Source organism: Triturus cristatus, chromosome 8, assembly GCF_964204655.1.
Source record: "Triturus cristatus chromosome 8, aTriCri1.1, whole genome shotgun sequence".
NCBI classification, from domain to species: domain Eukaryota; kingdom Metazoa; phylum Chordata; class Amphibia; order Caudata; family Salamandridae; genus Triturus; species Triturus cristatus.
This window is the reverse complement of record NC_140591.1, coordinates 108,621,011-108,640,631: the sequence shown is the minus strand read 5'-3', so window position 1 is coordinate 108,640,631 and position 19,621 is coordinate 108,621,011. Positions and strand designations below refer to the sequence as shown.

The window sequence follows — 19,621 nt, the reverse complement described above, 5'->3', positions numbered from 1 at the left end:
GCTCACACTGCCACAGACGGAGCGTTGATATTATCTACTTTTGCCTCTGTAGATCTATCTGGATCTCACTGGACTCGCTACACAGTGTACTTCGTTTTAATGCACTATACAGAGAGCCAGCGTCCTACAGTAGGACAGTCTTTGTTACTGGAACTCTATACCTCTGCTCTCAATTTTACACTCAATTCGCTTCCTTAGACCCTCCTGTTTGGTATAATCCAAAGTTTGTCAATAAGACTATGGTTGCCCGTGACATCTCCTTACCTAGTGTTGTCACTTCCAATCTTGACATTGAGGTCCCCCACCTGTATGGTGATGTCTCTCTCAGGGCATTTCTCCAGGATGGACTGGAGTCTTTTTTTCCCTTCTTTTCCATGCTGTGATTTGTCGGTGCACAGCACTGGATAACATTCATGTTGATCCTCTTTTTCTTTGTGTGGAAGGTCGCTGCGATGATTCCGGGACCGTGAGCTTCCAATATGAGTGCTGTTGGCTGTTGGCATTCGCATCAGTGCTGCTCCCGGAGTATGTGGGGCGTTCTCTTCCTCATGTCCAGAATACAGCAGCATTCCTTCTGGAGCCAGTCTTTGCTGTCCATACTGTGTCCATCTGGTCTCTCTGATGCCAAGCAGGGCAAGGTTGTCTTTTTTCACCTCCACTGCCTGTTGCGCATGGTCCTCGCGTTCCATGTCCCGATGGTGATGGTCTTTGTTGAAAGTAGGTGGATCTGCTTTGTGGCTTCCAGGGATCTCTGGCTTTTACCGCGAGGTGTCGTAGCTCTCTGTGAAGGAGATTCCTCTCTCCCCAATGCCGGGATGTCTTTTGGTTGACGTTTCTGTAGCTGGGATTTTTTTCCCATGGTGGAGTAGCCCATGCATAACCCTCTTATTTTCACAGGTGGGCTCAGGACCGGCCGTGGCGGAGTTGTGGTCTCAAAACTGATGCTGATGTGGATGAAGGACCCAAAATCACACCTGCTGCTAAAGGCTCCAACGTGTAAAGCCCCTTCCAAGCTTTACAAGAAAAAACTACAAATGCAGACATATTGAAGGCTTTTTTTTGTGGTAATTCATGGAATAATCTCAAAAATGTTTTGATTGAAATTATACATTTATTTTTCGATCACGTGAGTTGGTAGCAAGTCGTCAATATAACAAATTTGAAGACCTCAAGTCAACACGATTTGCAACAAAAATCAGTTGAAATGTCGCTTTGTCAGGGCAGAAGTGAGAATAATTAGAATATTTACAGAGTAAGATAGTGGAACATTCACAAGCAAATAGGGTTTAGCGTATGAGGACAATACAACAAAAGTGCATAAGAGAATAAAAAGCAATATAAATAAATGGTATACGATTAGTACATTATAACGTAAGAGTTAGTCTGCAAAAACATAAAATGCCAAGAAAGTGACGAATGCCATTAAGAAATGAAAATCCTAGGTATATACAATTAATGCAATATAAAATAACACCAGAGATATGATAAGAAATGTTTGCTAAATAATGCAAAAGCTTCAATTTGATCCATTAAATGGTGGTTGGTGAATGTAAAATATTATAGTCTTGGTTTGTGTGGTGGGCTCTAGGCGTGGAGTTGGTCAGTTCCATCATTCAGAGAGATGAGCATTGGAGGTTTAAGGGAGCTTCAGAGGCCAGGTGTTTATTGGAGCAGTGACAATTGTTTAAGTTATGAAGATTTAGCAAAATAGTGATTGATACGCCCGATAAGCACCAATGTAAGTATATTTTGAATTACATAAGTAATTACCTATTACCCATGGGATTCCATAAAGCCAAGACCCCTCCGGGTATTCGTGCGCTCAATAAATTTTATTAACATTAACATGAGCAGGGTTAAGTAGGACATTTATAGTCTAAGGCACGGAAAACGTGGATATGATGTGTCCCAGAGTTTGATTCAGAAATCTAGAAAGAAATATAATGCAAGTATGCTAGTAAGTATTTATGAATAGGTGAGAGTGGGAAGCTGAAACATAGGCAGATGTGGTTACCAGACCTCTTGTGCACGAGGTCACTGCCTTTGGAGTAGCTGCAAAGAACGAAAGAGTTAAGGGAGAGTCTATAATTGGGGAGCAGCGTAACTTGTACTATGAAGCAATTTTTTTAGGGAAAACAGAGCACAAAAGGAAGCTCACTGGTAGAGTACGCGGCATGATAACCACCGATTCGTCTGGTTGGAGAGCGGGTTTTCTATTGTGGTCATGCAACGCGCGCCGGTCTGTTCTTCTCTGGGTGTTGTATTCGATGGTGTTTTTGGATACCTCGGCTTGAACCTCAGTACTCCATATTCACTTTCACTTCAAGTAGTAATTTTGTTTTCTTGTTGATCTATGACACATTGTGACAGGTGAACTGGTTCGCAGGGTCAGCGCTGTGAAGTGCAACGCACCAGAACTTTTTATACTGGGCGTCGTATTGGAAAGCCCATGTGCTCTCTTTTGGGACACAGAAACGGCAGGATGATTATGGGGCCTGGAGAGGCTCAGCTTATTGCGTGTGATTGGCCATTTTGCCAGACCACGCCCCTAAACATTCAATACTTACTTGGAATTAGCTGCCGGTCTCATTGGGTCTGGTAAGGCTTTGTGCCGACTGTGACAGCATTGTGACTTATAAAACCCCCAAGCATGAACTTGCTGCACTCTACTTCTGAGATAAAAGCAACATGGAATAAAAAAAATAAAAGGAAGGAAATTGTTTTAGGTCTGCCGTAATATTAAGAATATGATATGTAGTAAAGTTACCCCCAGCTGTACCCAAACTGTAAATAATTCCATCATCGTATAGGACAGCAGAGGGCCCTTTTAAGTTCATGGATGTCCAAGGTTACTTGCCAAAGTCTCATTACTTACACATTACTTTATTCCATGTAATATATGAACCATAAGTATATAGGAATAAAAAAAGATGAACTTCAGGGTTCCTGGAAGTTGTCGAAGTGTAGACTTGTAATGCGTGTTTGGCAAGGAGAGCAAATGGAGAGCAAAAATCAGTACGAGTACCTAAATAAAATAGGTACATGCAGTTTTATTGTGTACACCATGTTGATAAATACAATAACATTTCCACCAAGTCGAAATTTAAACATGACTTCAACTACCATAATGCATTAGTAAATGTTAGAAGAAAGACTAAGCACTGGAGCATAAATATAAAGAAAACCTCCCTCTGCACCCACTCACTCTCACTGCCTTGCCCCTGGAGCACTTGTTGTGATGACGAACACACAACACCCACACGTTCCTGAAGAAGCTGAAACCAGCAACACATTTGGAGAGGGAAGTGTGCGCTCTCGGGGGCAGGTTCATTGACGAACAAACATTTAACAAGTCCCAGGACTGCGGCCATCTCTATCGGAAACCGTTGTTAATCTTTCCCTGTACCACGATGGCTCTACCCTAGGGGGAGGGAAGGGTCAAATGACCCCCAGCACCCATCAACCATAGGGCGCCAGCTGCATGGGCCGTTTAGCTTCAGTGTGATTTTTCTTTTAAAATTGAAAAACATTGAAGTCTAGTGTTTTGCAGCACAATTCTACATAAGGCGATAGTTTGTACAAATCTATTCTTTGAGATGACCAGCAACACAAATGCTTCCTGCTTTTTAAAGTGCAGCTCTCCCTTTTCATGTGTATGCACAAGGAGAGGGGTTTTGTGGGACTGACCATGGACACAGAGGTGTCCTTTGGAGACAAATGACTTTAGGAAACAAGTGAAGGACTGTTGGCTCCTGCAGGAGAGATGACCTCACATAGGACAGTCTTTATGTTGTCTACATGCCCTTGTTTCTGTATAAATGTGGTTGTATCAGAAGCAACGCGGCAAGTCTTAGGAACAGTAATGTGGGAGTCCACCAGTGTTGCCTACTTGCACTCTCCTGCAGTGTCCAAGTGAAGAGGAGGCAGTGCAAGGCGTGAACCTGCGTTGCCACGTGCAATCATCGGGGGCATTTGTGACTTCACTACTGGTAAATTGTTACAAGTGTCTTGATATTTTGTTTACTACGGGCAAGTTCTAACAATAAAACTTGTCTCCAATGAAAAAGTAGAAAGCTTGCATGTATAGGGAGATTAAACTCTCCGATGCTGTATATCACACCCTACACCACACCACACTGCACTTCCCATGGTTTGTGCCTGACAAAGTTGGTATTTCTGATGATGTCGTTGTAGCAAAATTTGCTTAGTCGAGGTAGTGTCGCAGAACCAAGGCAATGGCTGTCCTCACCTGGCACAGTGACTAGTAATGTCTAGTCCCTTACTGGCGATAGAGTGCTTAGCGACCTAATCTGCAGTAAACCCAACCGCATGATGCTGTTGTAAACGATTGCAACCACGGTGACCTGAAGCAAACAATCCAAGGGCGGAAAAGTGTCGTGAGCTGATAGAGCCACGTCCCCTGGTAAACACCAAGTGGTATTCACTCTGTGTGCACAACGTCTGAAAAGCTTATCGAATGACCTCTTCAATTACTTGCTTCATGTGTGAGATGGGATGTAAAGAGAGCGAGGTGTCCCTAGCACGGTGGCAATTCAATGATTGAGGGAAGAGTCATTTGTGTATCTTGACTACGGCTAAGCAAGAGCTGATAGGGGATGATGGTGACAGGTGGCTATCGGGGAAGTTGCTTTTTGATATTCAGACAAAGCACCCACCGCGAAGTAGTGATAAGATAGACAATGGGCGGAGGAGAATTTGCAGGGATTTGGCCAAGTTCAGGAAAAATCTCATAGGTTTGTAGCCTTTTTCTGCTTTAATTTGTTATGCGTTTTGTTTCTTCTTGTCCACATACACGTAACAAGAATTGGGAAGGCCTTGGCGGCCTGGGTATGCAGGGATCCTGTGGTGCAGGGATTGATGTTGATATCTCCCTGAATGCGGACGATGTTCTGCTGTATGTACATAGACCGCGCCACACAATTCATAGATTGCTCCATGTTTTAGAACGTTTGGCAAATACTCTGGGTACCAAACAAATTGGAAGAAATCATTGGTCTTCTCTTTAACGGGGCAAAAACTGCAGCTCACGTCGGCGTGTGTGGCCTTGCAGCAACGGGAAGAATTCTTGGGAATCTGGGTCACTAGGTCGGCAGAGAGGTCTTTAGTTTTGAATTTAAAGCCACAGACAGAAAGATTGCGTAGAGATGTGATGCATTGGCGGAGACTGCCGGTATCTCTTGCAGGACGGGCGGTCATGTTCAAAATGATGGCCCTCCCTCGGTTACTGTACATACTTCAGAATACCCCATATCGGATCCCGATTGCAGTGTTTCGAACAATTGATGCAGAATTACGGGCCCTACTGTGGGCGGGGAGTTACCCGGCGGCATTGTATAGAAAGGGGCGTCAACCACATCTGCTGGAACATACAAAGACGCTTGTCCAGGCATGGCGTGATGCCGGAAAGCTGTTGGGGTGGGAGTCTAGACTGACCGAGGAGACCCCATTGTGGGATTTTGACCATTTGGCCGAGGTGGGACGCCTGGAGGGCTTCCGTAGGTGGAACCTCATTGGTATTGAAAAGCTTGGGGATGTTTATCAAAATGGTGAAATGAATACATTTGAAAACCTTCAGTCAGAATATAATTTAGTGTAAGGGGAGAGGCTCCGCTACCTACAGCTGAGGCATGCTATGAAACGCCATGTAACAGTAGGAGAGCAGGTCCCCGAATACTCTCCAATGGAGGATAGATTGCTGATGGACCCGATGGTGGGCAAGGCCGTATCGCTTATATATCGCAAGTTTATGAATAATCTGGCAGACCCTTTGGGCCCCTTAAGAGAAGCGTGGGAGTCGGATGTGGGGCTGCAGGAGGATGACGACTGGGCGGAGGCCATGCAGAGCCCTAGGGAAATGGCTATCCGTGCCAGGTTTAGGCTAGTCTAACTTAGGATTCTGCATAGATCCTAAATGGCTCGAACATTGCTGCAGAAGTTGGGCAGATGTTACTCTGGTCAGTGTGCCAGGGGATGTGGGGAGGTGGGTACCTTATTCCACATTCTTTGGAAATGCCCCAGGATTCAGAGATACCGGGAGGGGGTTTCCCGAGTGATGGCAGCGGTGGTGGGTTCACAGTTCCCTGTCGATGGCACATATTGACTGAGACGGGTGAGACTTCTTGGCCCAAATACACAAGAATATGGTTGACGCTGGCATCAGGTGTGGCAAAACTGAGCATAGCAAGAGCGTGGGGGGCGGTAGAACCACTGAAAGTGGGGGCGTGGAAACCAGACCTGCACTGGTGTCAGCAAGCCGAAAAGGTGGTTTACGAGAGTAGAGGATGCCCCAAGAAATGGGAGAAAATGTGGAATTTGTGGGACAAATATAGGAATGACTGAGTGCTGGTGGTTGGAACATGGCAATCCGGGAGAGGGTACTGGGTATGGTGGGTACAGTGGGAAAGCTCAGCACTATTGTAATGTGTACTGCTATAGAAGTTATCATGATGCCCTATTGTAACCTGTATCGTCTAAATACTCCAAGTGTAATAAGCAACTGATTAATAAAAAGTTCCAAAAAAAGACCTAGGAAGGCCTTACAACCTTTCCAACTTTGTAGCAGGAGCAAGTCAGCAAGGTCCAGTGCTCACTGCACCTAGTTGAAACCGTCTGCCCTGCAGCAGGGCTTAAATTGACTGTCTGGATGGATAATCGGAGGACGAAGACTGGTCAGACTTCAAAATTACACCTATGTAGACATGTTTCGGTCTGATAAACTCCCATACCTTGCACATCAGACCTAAAGAGGGGAACGTGAAGTCGCATGGAGCAGGCCTTCCATTCTACACCGCCATCAGTAAGAGACCAACAACGACTTTACTGAAAGTTTTTAACGCCACAATTCCCCCTAACGAGAAAGATTTGTGTTGAATACATTCCTTCAGAAAAACGCGCATTCTGAGATCGAGGAGAAGGAGAGATTTTGAAATCACTCACTTCCATCCAGAAGCCCCTCTCTCTCTGTACATACACTTCATCTGGAATTTGGCATCATGAGTGCCTGTGCGGAAGTGCTTGACGATCTTGTTCACCGGGGCATTTGCTTGAAAGCGGCCCAACCGAATAGGCCCCAAGATTTAGTTAAAAGTGAATTGGAGGACAGTCTGCAGTTAAATTTTGCGTTGTCGAAAAATCTGGCAGTAACTCCGAAATGTTTTCATTTTAACTCTGAAAACTATACAAATTGGACCAGTATAGCCCAGGTAAAGGAGTATCAGAAAATGTGGTTATTCAAATGATAGAACTTATTGTTTACAACAAAACACTCTGACAATAATTACTAATACAGCTGTACTGAACATCTATCATCTATGTCTTAAAATACTGAATGTACATGCAGTAAGTTTTTTTTTTTTATTGATCTTTGAACTAATGCTTTATTACTAGAAACACCTTTGGGCAGATGATATAAGGCAGAAATGACAGTCAATATGGCTTCTCTTCTATTCAGTACCTCAGGCATGATCTATTTTTATGTCCTATATTGAGACAAGTATACTTGCGCTTCCTAAGCGATATTTTCTTACGGAATATTATCGCAAATGCTTGTCATGCAGACAAATCTACTGACGCTACTCTGACAAAAAAACTGATTAGTACATATGTTTTAAAGCCTTTTCGATATCTTTATTTTACATGATAAATCTTATGATTTCATTTAATGATATTATATGTTTATATGGAATAATATGTATATATCCATTATGATGAAAATATCTATTTTTAAAACAGCTTGTGATCAGGTCTGTACTTTATTTTGGTTTTTTTAAAATGTATTTTTCGATTTTTAGGAACATTGTCTTTCTGTGTGATGATTTTTATTATTTATTATATCATATTGTATCTGTTGATCTGTGCTTATAATTGATAACCACCTTAAGAGGTTTTAGCATCTACATAAAGACAATGCGACTACAATCCATCGCCACTTAAGCTCGAGAGTCAGACCAGACATTCAAAGAGTGAACCTCTAATCCCACTTCCATGCTAGTAGTGGTGGCCATATCTTATTATGCTTTGGGATATCATTCTGGGTACCAGAAAGCAGGCAGCCTTTAATGCCTGTGGATAGCAGCTCTCACAAGCAGGTGGTCATCCAGTAACCCAGGCTGTACATATTTGATATCCTGCCAAGACATTCTAAAGAATATCAAAGTGAGCACCAACACTTGGTGGTGTTCACAATCCGGTGTGATGCCAAGTATGACTTATTGGGTTTGTGGTTTACTCCCACCACCCACTATGATGCCAGTAGGGTCCCGTACAGGCCTCCTGGCTCGTGCATGCATTAAGGTATCCTCTAGAAGAAGTGTTTTGTAGCTAGTAACTAAGCTGAGTCTTCAGTACTTGATTTGTAAAAGAATGAGTTTCTGTGCCCTAAGCTCTGCTCAGAAGCCTGCGCCCTCACTGTTAAATGTCAGGGTATCGAATACCAAGGCTGCGCAGTCTTCAGTGCCCCTCACACCTCTTTAATCCACTATCGGACACCCCCTTCAGCTCACTTTTGCAGGTTCCTGCTTTCTCCCTTTGTGGTTCTTTTCATCTTATCCCCCCCCCCCCCGCTTGGAAAATGTCAGATCAGGAAAAATGAGCGCTGGTCCACAGTAATGTGTGCCAGAGGCCCCCACCGGCAACCACTGCCTCAAATTAAGCACTGTAAAATCTTTAGTTCAGGCTTTGTCAAAGAAACAAATGTTTTTTTGTTTTTTTCTAGTTTTCACGTCAGATACATAATAAAAACCTTCTTTTCCTTTCAGTTAAAAAAAGAAACCATACCACACTCAAAATTAATGGAGGTAGGCTTGCATACAGAATCTTCTTACTCACCTTCCACCCTCCACCAAATGGCAGTGCTCAGGAAATCTAAACAGTCCATTACTAAAAGGTCCCCATTGACTTTCTAAGGGTAGCAGTGTCTCCATTCTCCCTCACCTCAGCCTCTGAGTTTCCAGCCACAGGAATGCAAGCAGCTCATATCCCCTGTCCAAGTTGCAGCATGCTATAACCAGGGGCCATCCAAAAGTAATCTCACTGGTTCGCACAATACTTTTATTGCACACAGTCTGGCTGTCCCGTACGATTCACACATGCACAATGTAGATACGTACTCTACACGCACACTCCATGTCAGTGCAAATATCTGGGTGCCACATTGAAGCAGAATTGAACCTCGAGTGCGGGGGGTAGGCTCCACTCCTCTCTGCACAGTGAGGAATATTAGTTAGCAGAAGTCAGTAAGGTGCCCATCACTTCTTTTTTTTTTTTTTTTTTTTTTTTTTTTTTTTTTTTTTGAAACCGTTTATTGCAGTTTATAGAAGTTACAGGTATGGGCCTACAACCACACGGCCGGCCGCTAGAGCATCAAAAGCATAGTACACACATACAGCAAAAAGTCTCTCAGCGGTGCACAGTAGGAAAACAGGGGTAATCAATGGTGCAGGCCTCATAGCTCCATGCCCACAGTACGGTTCCATTTTCTTAAAACAAAACAACATCAACCAACCACAACCGCAAGGCAACCCGCGATCCAAGTGACAACACGTGCTCCATAAGTGGGGGATCCAAACAGCAGCAAGACTCTGAAGAGGGGGACGGGAGTGGACCAGGGACTGGGGGACCGCGCGCCCGCGGCCGAGGGAGGGGGGCCATCTAGGGAGACGGAGCAGGCGAGGCAGCCGGTAGTAGTGGCGGCTCACAAATACCCCCGCGGTAGGCGTTCCAGGGGCCCCAGAGTTTCATCCACGCCCCAGGCTTACCCCTCGCCACATACACCACCTTTTCACGAAACATACACCAATCCATATGCTCTTTCCAGGCCGACACCGCAGGGGGCCTCTGGGATCCCCACAATTGGGCAATATCACGCTTAGCTATCATGTATCCCAGAGTCACCCACCGCGTCTGGGGGACCGAATAGTCATTAGGTTCCCAGACATTCAGCAAGCATCTCCTCGCTTCAGGCAGCAGCGCGACACGCGTAACCACTCGTAGAACCTCATGCACACCACGCCAGAATCGCTCCACCTTCGGGCACTCCCACAATATATGCATGAAAGTCGCCAACGCACCACAGCCACGCTTACACATTCCATCACCGGCAAAACCCATACGTAGAAGCCTTGGCCCCGTCACGTAGACCCGGTGAAGGATCTTGAGCTGGACGAAACGAAGGCGAGCCGGGATGGCCACCTCTTTCGGAGAGGCCACCGCGGAAATCCAATCCTCGTCGTCCAGCTCCAGCCCGTCGGCAACCCAAGCCGCGCGGAGACTAGTCAGCAGGCACGATCTATCGTTAATCAATTTTTTGTATATGAGGGAGATCGTGCTGTCCGGGACATGGCCATCTAGCACTCTGTCCTCCAGGGGGGAAGACTCCGGAACGGATGCAACATCCGGGAAGACGGAGCCCAGCGCATGGCGGACCTGTAGGTACCGAAAGTACTCACTGCCCTGCAGCTGAAACTCCGCCTGCAGCGTCTCAAAAGTTTTGAATCCCCCCCTCGTCCAGAGATCTCCCACCGTGCTGATTCCGATCGTGTCCCACTTCTCGAAGCCCTTCGACGTCCACAGGGAGCCCAGCCTCTCAGACGCATACAGCGGTGACGCCCGGGTCAAACGGTCCTTCCACCCCATAGCTGCATTAGCCGCGTGCCAGACACGCACCATGACACGCGTCGGTCCCGTCAAACGGGAGTCGGGCGCGCCAGAGTAGAGCGCGCGATTGTAATCGCCACCGGGTAGGAGCATCTTATCCATCTCAAATGCCGGGTTCAAGGCGGGCCCATAAAGGCCATGATTAATTGCAGCTAGTTGGGAGGCCCAGTAATACCGTTTAATGTCCGGGAGGGCGACCCCCCCATCGTACCACGGGAGCGTCAATTTAGCCAGAGCAATGCGCGGCCTCCCGTCCCAGAACAGGCGCCGCTGGAGGCCCTCCACCTCACGGAAATAGCGTGCCGGGACCAAGTCCATAGTATTCTGGAGGGCGTAGAGGAAGCGCGGCAGGGACATCATTTTAAACAAGGCCGCTCGGCCGAGCGGCGAGAGCGGCAGACGCCGCCAGCGCACCACGTCCTCCTTCAAGCGCTGGAGGGGGGGTAGCAAATTCCGCTCATAGCGGGCCTCCGGGTCAAGTGTGATATAGATACCCAGGTACCGAAAACCTTGGGAGGCAATCTGGATCGGACAGTCCCGTGGTAGGGCCGGAGCCTCCCCGGAAAGCACATAGACACAGGATTTCGCCCAGTTGATGACCAGGCCTGAGTTGCGACCGAAGGAGCGCAAAACATCAACCAGGACGATCAGTGATTTGCGCGGGGAGGCGAGATACAAAAGGATATCGTCAGCATAGAGGGACACGCGGTCCTCATGCTCGGGGGTCCAGCGGAGACCACGGATAGAAGGGTGCCACCGCAGCCACTCCGCCAGGGGCTCCATGGCCAGGGCGAACAGGAGAGGCGACAGGGGACAACCCTGTCGCGTGCCCCGCCCCAGCGCGAATGGGGCCGATACTCGCCCATTCACCACCACCTGCGCCAACGGGCCCGAATATAGCAATTTGACCCAGCTGACGAAACCCGGGCCGAACCCAAACTTCGCCAGCATCGCCCAGATATATGGCCATTCGAGCGTATCAAACGCCATGGTGGCGTCCAAGGACGCCAAGATGGCTGGCTCCCGCACAAATGGGACACGCGCGAGCACCCCGTGTAAGCGCCGCAGATTAAGCGCGGTGTTGCGGTGTGGTATAAAGCCCGATTGGTCTTGGTGGACCAAATCGCCCACCACGCCAACCAACCGGTTAGCCAACACCTTGGCGAGGATTTTGGGCTCCGCGTTCAAAAGCGAAATCGGCCTATAGGATGTGACCCGTTCACGGGGCTTCCCCTCCTTATGGATCACCACAATTGTAGCCAGACGCTGGTCCGGCGGGAGGGAGCCCTGCGAGTGGGCCGCAAGGAATATCGCGCGCAGGTGGGGCGCCAACACATCCGGGCGTAGCTTGTATAGCTCAATGGGAATACCATTGGGGCCCATGGCCTTGCCGGATGCAACCGAGCGAATAGCCGAGGCAATTTCGTCCGAGGTGGGCGGGGCGTCCAGCGAATCCCTGTCCTCCCCCGTAAGGGAGGGCAGTGCGATGTCCCGAAGCAAGGCATGGGAATCTTCCTCCGAGCAGGGAGAAACCGGGGAGTAGACTTCGCGGAAATGGTCCGCGAAGCAGGAGACAATGGCTTCCGGCTCGGTGACACACACTCCATCCACACTCTCAATCAAAGGCACCACGCGGCTCGCTCTCTCCCTCTTATCCAACCACGCAATCAACTTGCCAGCCTTGTCACCCACATCATACAATCGCCCCTGCTGCTCTCTACTGAGGCCCCTGGCCGCCTCCGTGACGAGGGCCCGATAGGCCGCCTGCTTTAAATGCAACACATGCAACTTGGCGTCTGTTACCCCGCTCCCCAGGTCACCCTCCAGTTCTGCAATTTCGGCCTCAACCCGGGTCACCTCCTCCCGCTCGCGCCGCCGGGCATTGGAAATAAAGGAGAGGGCCTCCCCTCTAAGAACCACCTTGAAAGCCTCCCACAGAGAGATGGCAGACGGGACCGACCCCACATTCTCATCGAAATAGCGCTGTAAGGATTTGATCAAGTCGGCACGAATGGTGGGGTCGCGCAAATACCATGCATTAATCGGGGCCACCCTGCCATCCCCCCTCGGGAAGACATCGAAATGCAACAACAATGGGGAGTGGTCTGAGATACCCCGTGCCAAATGGCGCACCTCCCCCACCCTCCCTGCATGGGCCGCCGGGACAAGGATGTAATCAAGCCGCGAGAGGCTACCATGGGCCCCCGAGTGGAAGGTGTACTGTTGCAATCCAGGATGCTTTAAGCGCCAGCAGTCCACCAGGCCCAGCGTGTCTAAAAAACCGGGCAGCCATGCCTGTGCCCGGGGGAGGTCCCTAGGGGGATGGCGATCCATAGACCCGGAGGCAACCGCATTAAAATCCCCTCCAACCACCAACAGGCCACTCGGAAGGTCCAAAAGGAGGCGCCCCAGGTCCGCAAATGTAGTGGCTTGTAACCCAGGCGGGACGTACACTGATATAAAGATAAACACTCTACCCTCCATTCGTCCCACCAGAACAGTGTAGCGTCCCCTCTCATCATGGCGCACCTCGTCAATCTCCAACGGGAGCGAGTTCTTGACCATAATACCCACCCCCCGCGAGCCCGAGGTGAAGCCGGAGTGGGCCGCCAAACGATATCCCCGCCGATTCATTGCATGAAAGGTGTTACCTATAAGGTGCGTCTCCTGCAGGAAGACAACATCTGGTGAAATACGTTTTAAGTACTGCAGGACCACACCACGCTTAATCCTATCCCCCAGGCCTTAAACATTCCATGACAACACAGTCAAATCCCTACCCCCCATCATACGTCGAAACAATCGGTCGTCCCCCACCGAGCATCTTAAAAACGACAAAACAGTTGCGGGTTTGCCTTGCGGTGCTAACAAACAACACACCCCCCCCACCCCCCGGTCCCAACAGAACTCCCCCCTCCCTGCACCCCTGCATGAGCCCAGACAGCCCCCCCAAAGTGCAGTGTGCCTGTCGCCCCATAGCTAAATACTAACTAGTCCCCCAGAGGAGGAGGGAAGCCCCCAGCAGACCCCACCCGACCTCCATGGGAGGGGAACATACGAAAGCAATATATGGTAAAGGAACAACATCCAGAGCAAGGCCTATACAGTCACCCCTCAATTCTGATCCGGCGGGCCCTCCTCGCCAGCCGCGCCCCCCCCCCGCCCCGATCTCCAGGCAAAGTGTCTAACCAGTCCCCAGCCGCCTCGGGCCGGTCGAAGAAGTGCGTACGGCCATCCACCTCCACCCTCAGCTTAGCCGGAAAGAGCATTGAGTACTTGAGGTTTAGGTCCCTTAGGCGACGTTTAATACCAAGAAAGCTCTGTCGCTGCTTCTGGACCGCCGGAGTAAAGTCTGGGTAGAAGTGTACATCCATGTTGTCCAGCCTGACCGGTCCCTGTTGCCTGGAGGTCTGGAGGATGGCATCTCTGTCCCGAAAATTAAAGATCCGGGCAATAAGAGGCTGCGGCGGGGCACCGGTCTTAGGGCGGCCCCCAGGGACCCGGTGGGCACGCTCCACCGCAAAAAGCTTACTCAGCCCCCGGGGCTGGAGATGGGTCAGGATCAATTCTTCCACGAAGAGATCCGCCGCCTCCGCCTCTCGGCCCTCCGGCACACCAATAATACGGACATTATTCCTCCGGGCCCGACCCTCGGAATCCTCTAGTCGCCGGCCCATCAGGGCGCTCACCTGGCCAAGCCGGCGCACCTCCCTCCGGAGGGCCACCACGTCCGTCGTGAGGCTCGTTGTGGTGTGGGCCAGGGAGTCGACTCGGTCGTTTGTTTTTGACAAGTCTGCCCTCACAAGGCCCACATCCACCAGGACCGAGTCAATTTTTTGCGCCAAGGTATCGAAACGCTGGTCCACTGAGGCCTTCATCTCCGCGATGGCGCCCATGACGTCCCGGAGGGTCAGATCCGCCGGATGGGCTGGTGCCTCCGTCAGGCCCACCGGGGATGTCCGCGATGTCTCCGGAGAACCCTTCTGGAGCGTGTAGCGATCCATACTATTGGCCTGGTGCGCCGTACCACGGCGAGTTGTCTTCATCTTCGCCCGGTCGCCATCTTGTTTGGTGGACATGCTGGCTCTTCCACCGTCGTGCCAAGATCTCCAGACGGGCCGCCACACCAAATCACGGGTGTCAGGGGGGGGGGGCGGGGGCGACCACCGGGCCGCGGGTCAACCCACCGCCGGCGGGTCAGCCGGGCACCTGGACAAGGCCACACCACCGCACCCCGCTCCGCAGCCCGACCCCGCTTGAAGCAAGGAGGGCGCAAAAGCGAAAGTGAAAGTGCGGGGTACGCGAGTCGCCCAGCCCCGCTCGCCGCTGTTATTCACTTTGTCCCCGGATCGCCCCACTACTCCAATCCGGGGGGCCGGCGAGGAGAAGGCCGCAACCTTCGATCGATGCTCCCACCGGTGTTCGGGGTCCGATTCGAGCCCAAAAAACGGGTGGCGCCTCAGCTCGGGTTCCCCGACACAGTCCCCTCAACAAGGACAGGATATCGCCAGGATTAATTCAGGAGGTCGCGGAGGTCCTCGGGAGCCTCGCACCTACGCGGCCATCTTGGTTGCGCGCTAGGCTCCTCCCCGCCCATCACTTCTTGTCCGTAACCCAGGACATGGACAATAGTCTTCCATCGGTAAGAGCGGGTACTCCTGGTGCTCTCCTAAGTCACAGAACCGGTTTTGAACCTTGGCATTACCAGGGAATGACCTGTCCCTTCGTGCACACTTAGCGGATCTTTCGAACGTTTCCAGAGGCATGAGACCTAGCAGGATAAGAAATTCCCTCCTGTTGGACACATCCAAATTCCATACCTCCCAAGCTCTAAAACCTCCATTGGTTACCGATTCGGGAACGAGTCTGGTTCAAGGCGCTGTGTCTGCCACCGCATTATTCATGGGACTGCGCCAGTCTATTTACTGGAATTCCTCACCCCTTATGTTCCAACTCGACGCCTGAGGTTTGAGGGGAGAGGGCTGGTATGTGTTCCGGTTGTAAAGAGAGCCAGGATGGGTGGCCGCTCCTTTCGCCTTTTGGCGGCTCAACTCTGGAATAAACTTCCATTGAGTCTCCGTTTGGAGCCCTCAGAGGGCGTTTTTAGGAAAAATCTGAAGACTCCTCTATTTCCTTCAGGTTAATGGTTCGGTAGCATACCTTAGCGGCTCTCACCGTAGCGCGGGGACACACTGGCTGAGTTTAACCAGGCGCTTTATAAGTATGAAATAATAATAATAAAACAATCCTCCTCTGACAAAACTGCGCCCTCCTGTGATTCACTGTCTGCAGATGTGATTAGTATCTTCATCTTGTCCTTTAAAAAGCTCTAAATTCTCACCTATTCAAATTTTTCCTAGGGGTATCAGAGTCTAATGTAATCTCCAGTACCTAGGTTCTGCTGTTCAAATGTCTGGTTGTACTTTCATCTGGTCAATCTGCTGTTGGTTCATTCACAAACCACTGTGAATCCCATGTTGGTTCATTTTTGTCCCTGTCCATCCGCTCCCCTCCCCCTTCTGTCTCCAGCCTCCAGTGTTCTTGCTCCGCCTGCTGCCCCCTTCCCCTTCCCAAACTCCACTGCTGTTGCTTCTGCTGTTTTCTCCAAATGTATTTCTGTCAGAATTGTATGTATTATGTGTTTTTGTCTAAGGTGCTCTAACATCATAAGGTGCAATGGAGCTCTGGAAAAATGGTAAATAAAAGGATCAGTGTTTGAGCTGGGTCAGCAAAAAGTCAGGTACCAGTTTCACAAGCAGTTGATTCACAAGGGGGTGGGGTGCACGCCAGTACACCGTGCAATGGGCATTCCCGTACCAACAATCCTCATTAGCCATATTTTTCATTGGAAATAGTGTAATAGTTGGCACATTGGATAGAAGTCATTTAGCATTTTTAGAACTGGAAATTTGAGCACAGAATAGCTCTGTGTTATGTGACTACATAGAAATCTGGCTTCAATTACCCGGGCACTTAAGCACGTAAGAATGAATCCAGCATTACTACCATATCTGGAAACGCTTATTTTGAGTGCGGATTCCAGCGTATCGTCTAAGGCAAGCAGCAGCGTTTACTCCATAACGAACAACATTTGCGTTTAAATTACCATGAAATAAATTTGATTAAAATTATAAATTCACTAGTCTGTTAAATCTTTGTGAATTTTCTCAAAATCGGATGCGAGGTTGAGAACGGGACAAAGCGCTCACAGCCGGGGCTCTCATGAGCTTCTTACCTGAATTCCATATGGTTGAAGATCAAGGGGCGATACAATTGTGCTAAGCTCTTGGATTTAAAATAAAATCAGACTTGCAAATTGCAGTTCAATGGCTAGTAAGAAGATATGTTGGATAAATAATTGGTTATTTGCATTTTTGTAATGTTCATGTCTATGCGTTTTATTTCTTTTCATGGCATTAAACCTCTAATTGTGGTCATGTGTTTCTTCGAGTCTACCTTTTTGGTTGAGAGAGGAATTCCTAGGGACTTTAAGAAAAGAAGGTGGCCTACAGTCTTGGATATGGGGGTGGTTTGGCCCCTAGGTGGATGGTATTTGCCATTGCTTGATTGGTTGGCAGCTAGAGTGACTAGTTGGTGGTTGGCTTTAATTAAGGAGTGTAGGTTAGGCGTACATGTTTGTAATTTGCCTCAGTGGTAGGAAGGAGGTAGTTTTATAGAGTGCTTTGTGCATCTTGATGAGTCTTCAAGGTGCCTTTGTTCCTAATGGGAAGCCTGTGGTTCTTCTCACTGGTGTTCAAGATTAATTTTGTCTTTACCAATCTCTTGCTGCAGAGTCGATATGCTTTACATGTTTAGTGTGATTTATCTGCATGTTTAATGTGGACTGCGTTTGTGTAATTACATTTCGAACTTCTTGGGATAAACTTTAAATAGGCTTGCCTTGAGTGGCAATGATGGGTGACCTACTATTTTTTTGTAGGAAAATTTACAAGATTGGCAAAACTTTACTTAGCAACTATGATTTATTGTTGCCAGCTGACCTTTATTCTCTCGTTATAAATTTGTGATGCTTTTACCTTCATTGTATTGCAAAATAACGTTTCTTGATGCTATTAAATTAATGTATTACAAAATTAACTTTAAATGTTTTTCTTTGCTTAGAGCGTGGCAGGTCTAGAGGTTGCTTTCTGGGTCCTGGGGAGGAGCCTGCTGGTGGCGCTGGAAGTGGATTGGTTCCTGGTCATGCCCGGTGGAAGAAGGGGTCCTAGTCGGCAGCAGCTAAGCCGTTCAGCGTTGCCATCTCTCCAGACTTTGGTTGGCGGGACCTGTGGCAATGGCACCGGGCTGAGAAACAGGTGAGATCTTACTTTGCTTTATTCTTCCTGCTTACTCTCTACTTTACTCCTTACTCTCTACTAGGAATTGATTCAATCACTGGATTCCTGTAGGGTGACTGTTGAAGCGGGGGTATATAAAGTCGGCACCACCGAAATAGTGGTGTTGTCAGAATGGAAAATTAAGCCTTTTGACATGCCTCCTTTCCCCCCATCGTTGGTGGTAAGTAACATGAATGAACGGTTGTCCTCTCCATCGTTGGTGGTTAGTAACATGAATAAATGTTTGCCTTCTCCATCATTGGTGGTTAGGAACATGAATGAACGGTTGTCCTCTCCATCGTTGGTGGTTAGTAACATGAATGAATTGTTGCTCTTAATCATTGGTGGTTAGGAACATGAATGAACGGTTGCCCTCTCCATCATTGGTGGTAAGGAACATGAATGAATGTTTGCCTTCTCCATCATTGGTGGTTAGGAACATGAATGAACGGTTGCCCTCTCCATCATTGGTGGTAAGGAACATGAATGAATGTTTGCCTTCTCCATCATTGGTGGTTAGGAACATGAATGAACCGTTGCCCTCTGTAGACAGTCTGACTATGGGACTAGGGAATGTACTGGCAATGAGGGGCTCCACTGTCCATTTTTACTTCAAGAAAATTTCATTAGTCTTTTTGGAAATTTGTGACATGTTAGAACTTTAAAACCTCATTTTAGTGGTTCCCCAATCATAACACTGCCCTTATGTGTTAGTCTTGTGTATCTGTGGTGCCTTGAAGTCCATGCTGGATACGTAATTTATGAAGTAGTTGAGGTTACTGTCGAAAACACCACTGCCCTCTTGCTGCATTAGGCGCGGGCTCGTCAGCTAATAAGAGTTGAAATGTTCTGTAATGCAAGCGCCCATTCTTGTGTCCTTTATTGACCCCACTAAATCTAAGTAATGCAGCACTCAGTTTTCGAGTTCATTTATTCTTGTCATCCTAAATGGTATCTGTAATGGTGAATCTCTGCACACGGCCCTCTTTTCCACCACTCTGGACATCTTGATGCTCTTTTCATCGTGTTGCACTCTGCACGCTTCCTTCCTAATCTTTTGTTACTTTTGGAGGCTGGATTTTCAATTTTATAACTCCAAAGTGGTCTTCATTGACCTTAGTGCTGTGAGCAATATTTACTATGACCGTGTTTTGTTGATGTGTGTTGGGTCTGTCCAGAAGTTTCAGATTAGACCAATAATTTAAGGACAATCTAACCGCAGGGAGTGGCATCAATCAAGTTGATAAGACTTCATGACATTCCAATTGTGCCAATTATAAGTGAGTTATAATTATGTAAGTCACTTTCTTGCCTTGTTCCATTTCCCCATCTTTCTAGGACATTAAACTCAGACGTATTTGTATTGTGTTGATGACTCATCCCCATTTGTGGGGGCAACCCCTAGAAAATAGCACACTCAGTTTCTGAGAATGCTGTTACTTTCCTATGGCTACTTTTTTTTCTTAGTATTTCTTTGTCTTTTGTTTTCCTAGCTAATAAGACGTATACATGTTCGTATACATACCAAGCAGCGTGTCTGTGTGTATTGTAAGGTGTGGTTAACATGTTATAGTCCCTAAACAGGGCTTGTGTTCACACGAGTTCGGTGC

General features: G+C 48.4%; 1 protein-coding gene across 1 annotated transcript in view; it reads left to right on the top strand.

The window, feature by feature from the left end:
• Nucleotides 1-19,621, top strand: part of TMEM39A (transmembrane protein 39A) — a 224,400-nt gene that overhangs the window by 102,580 nt on the left and 102,199 nt on the right. The window contains exon 2 of the mRNA XM_085621131.1: nt 17,797-17,990. Within this exon, the coding sequence (XP_085477257.1) occupies nt 17,797-17,990 (194 nt within the window). The remainder of the gene's footprint in view (nt 1-17,796; nt 17,991-19,621) is intronic.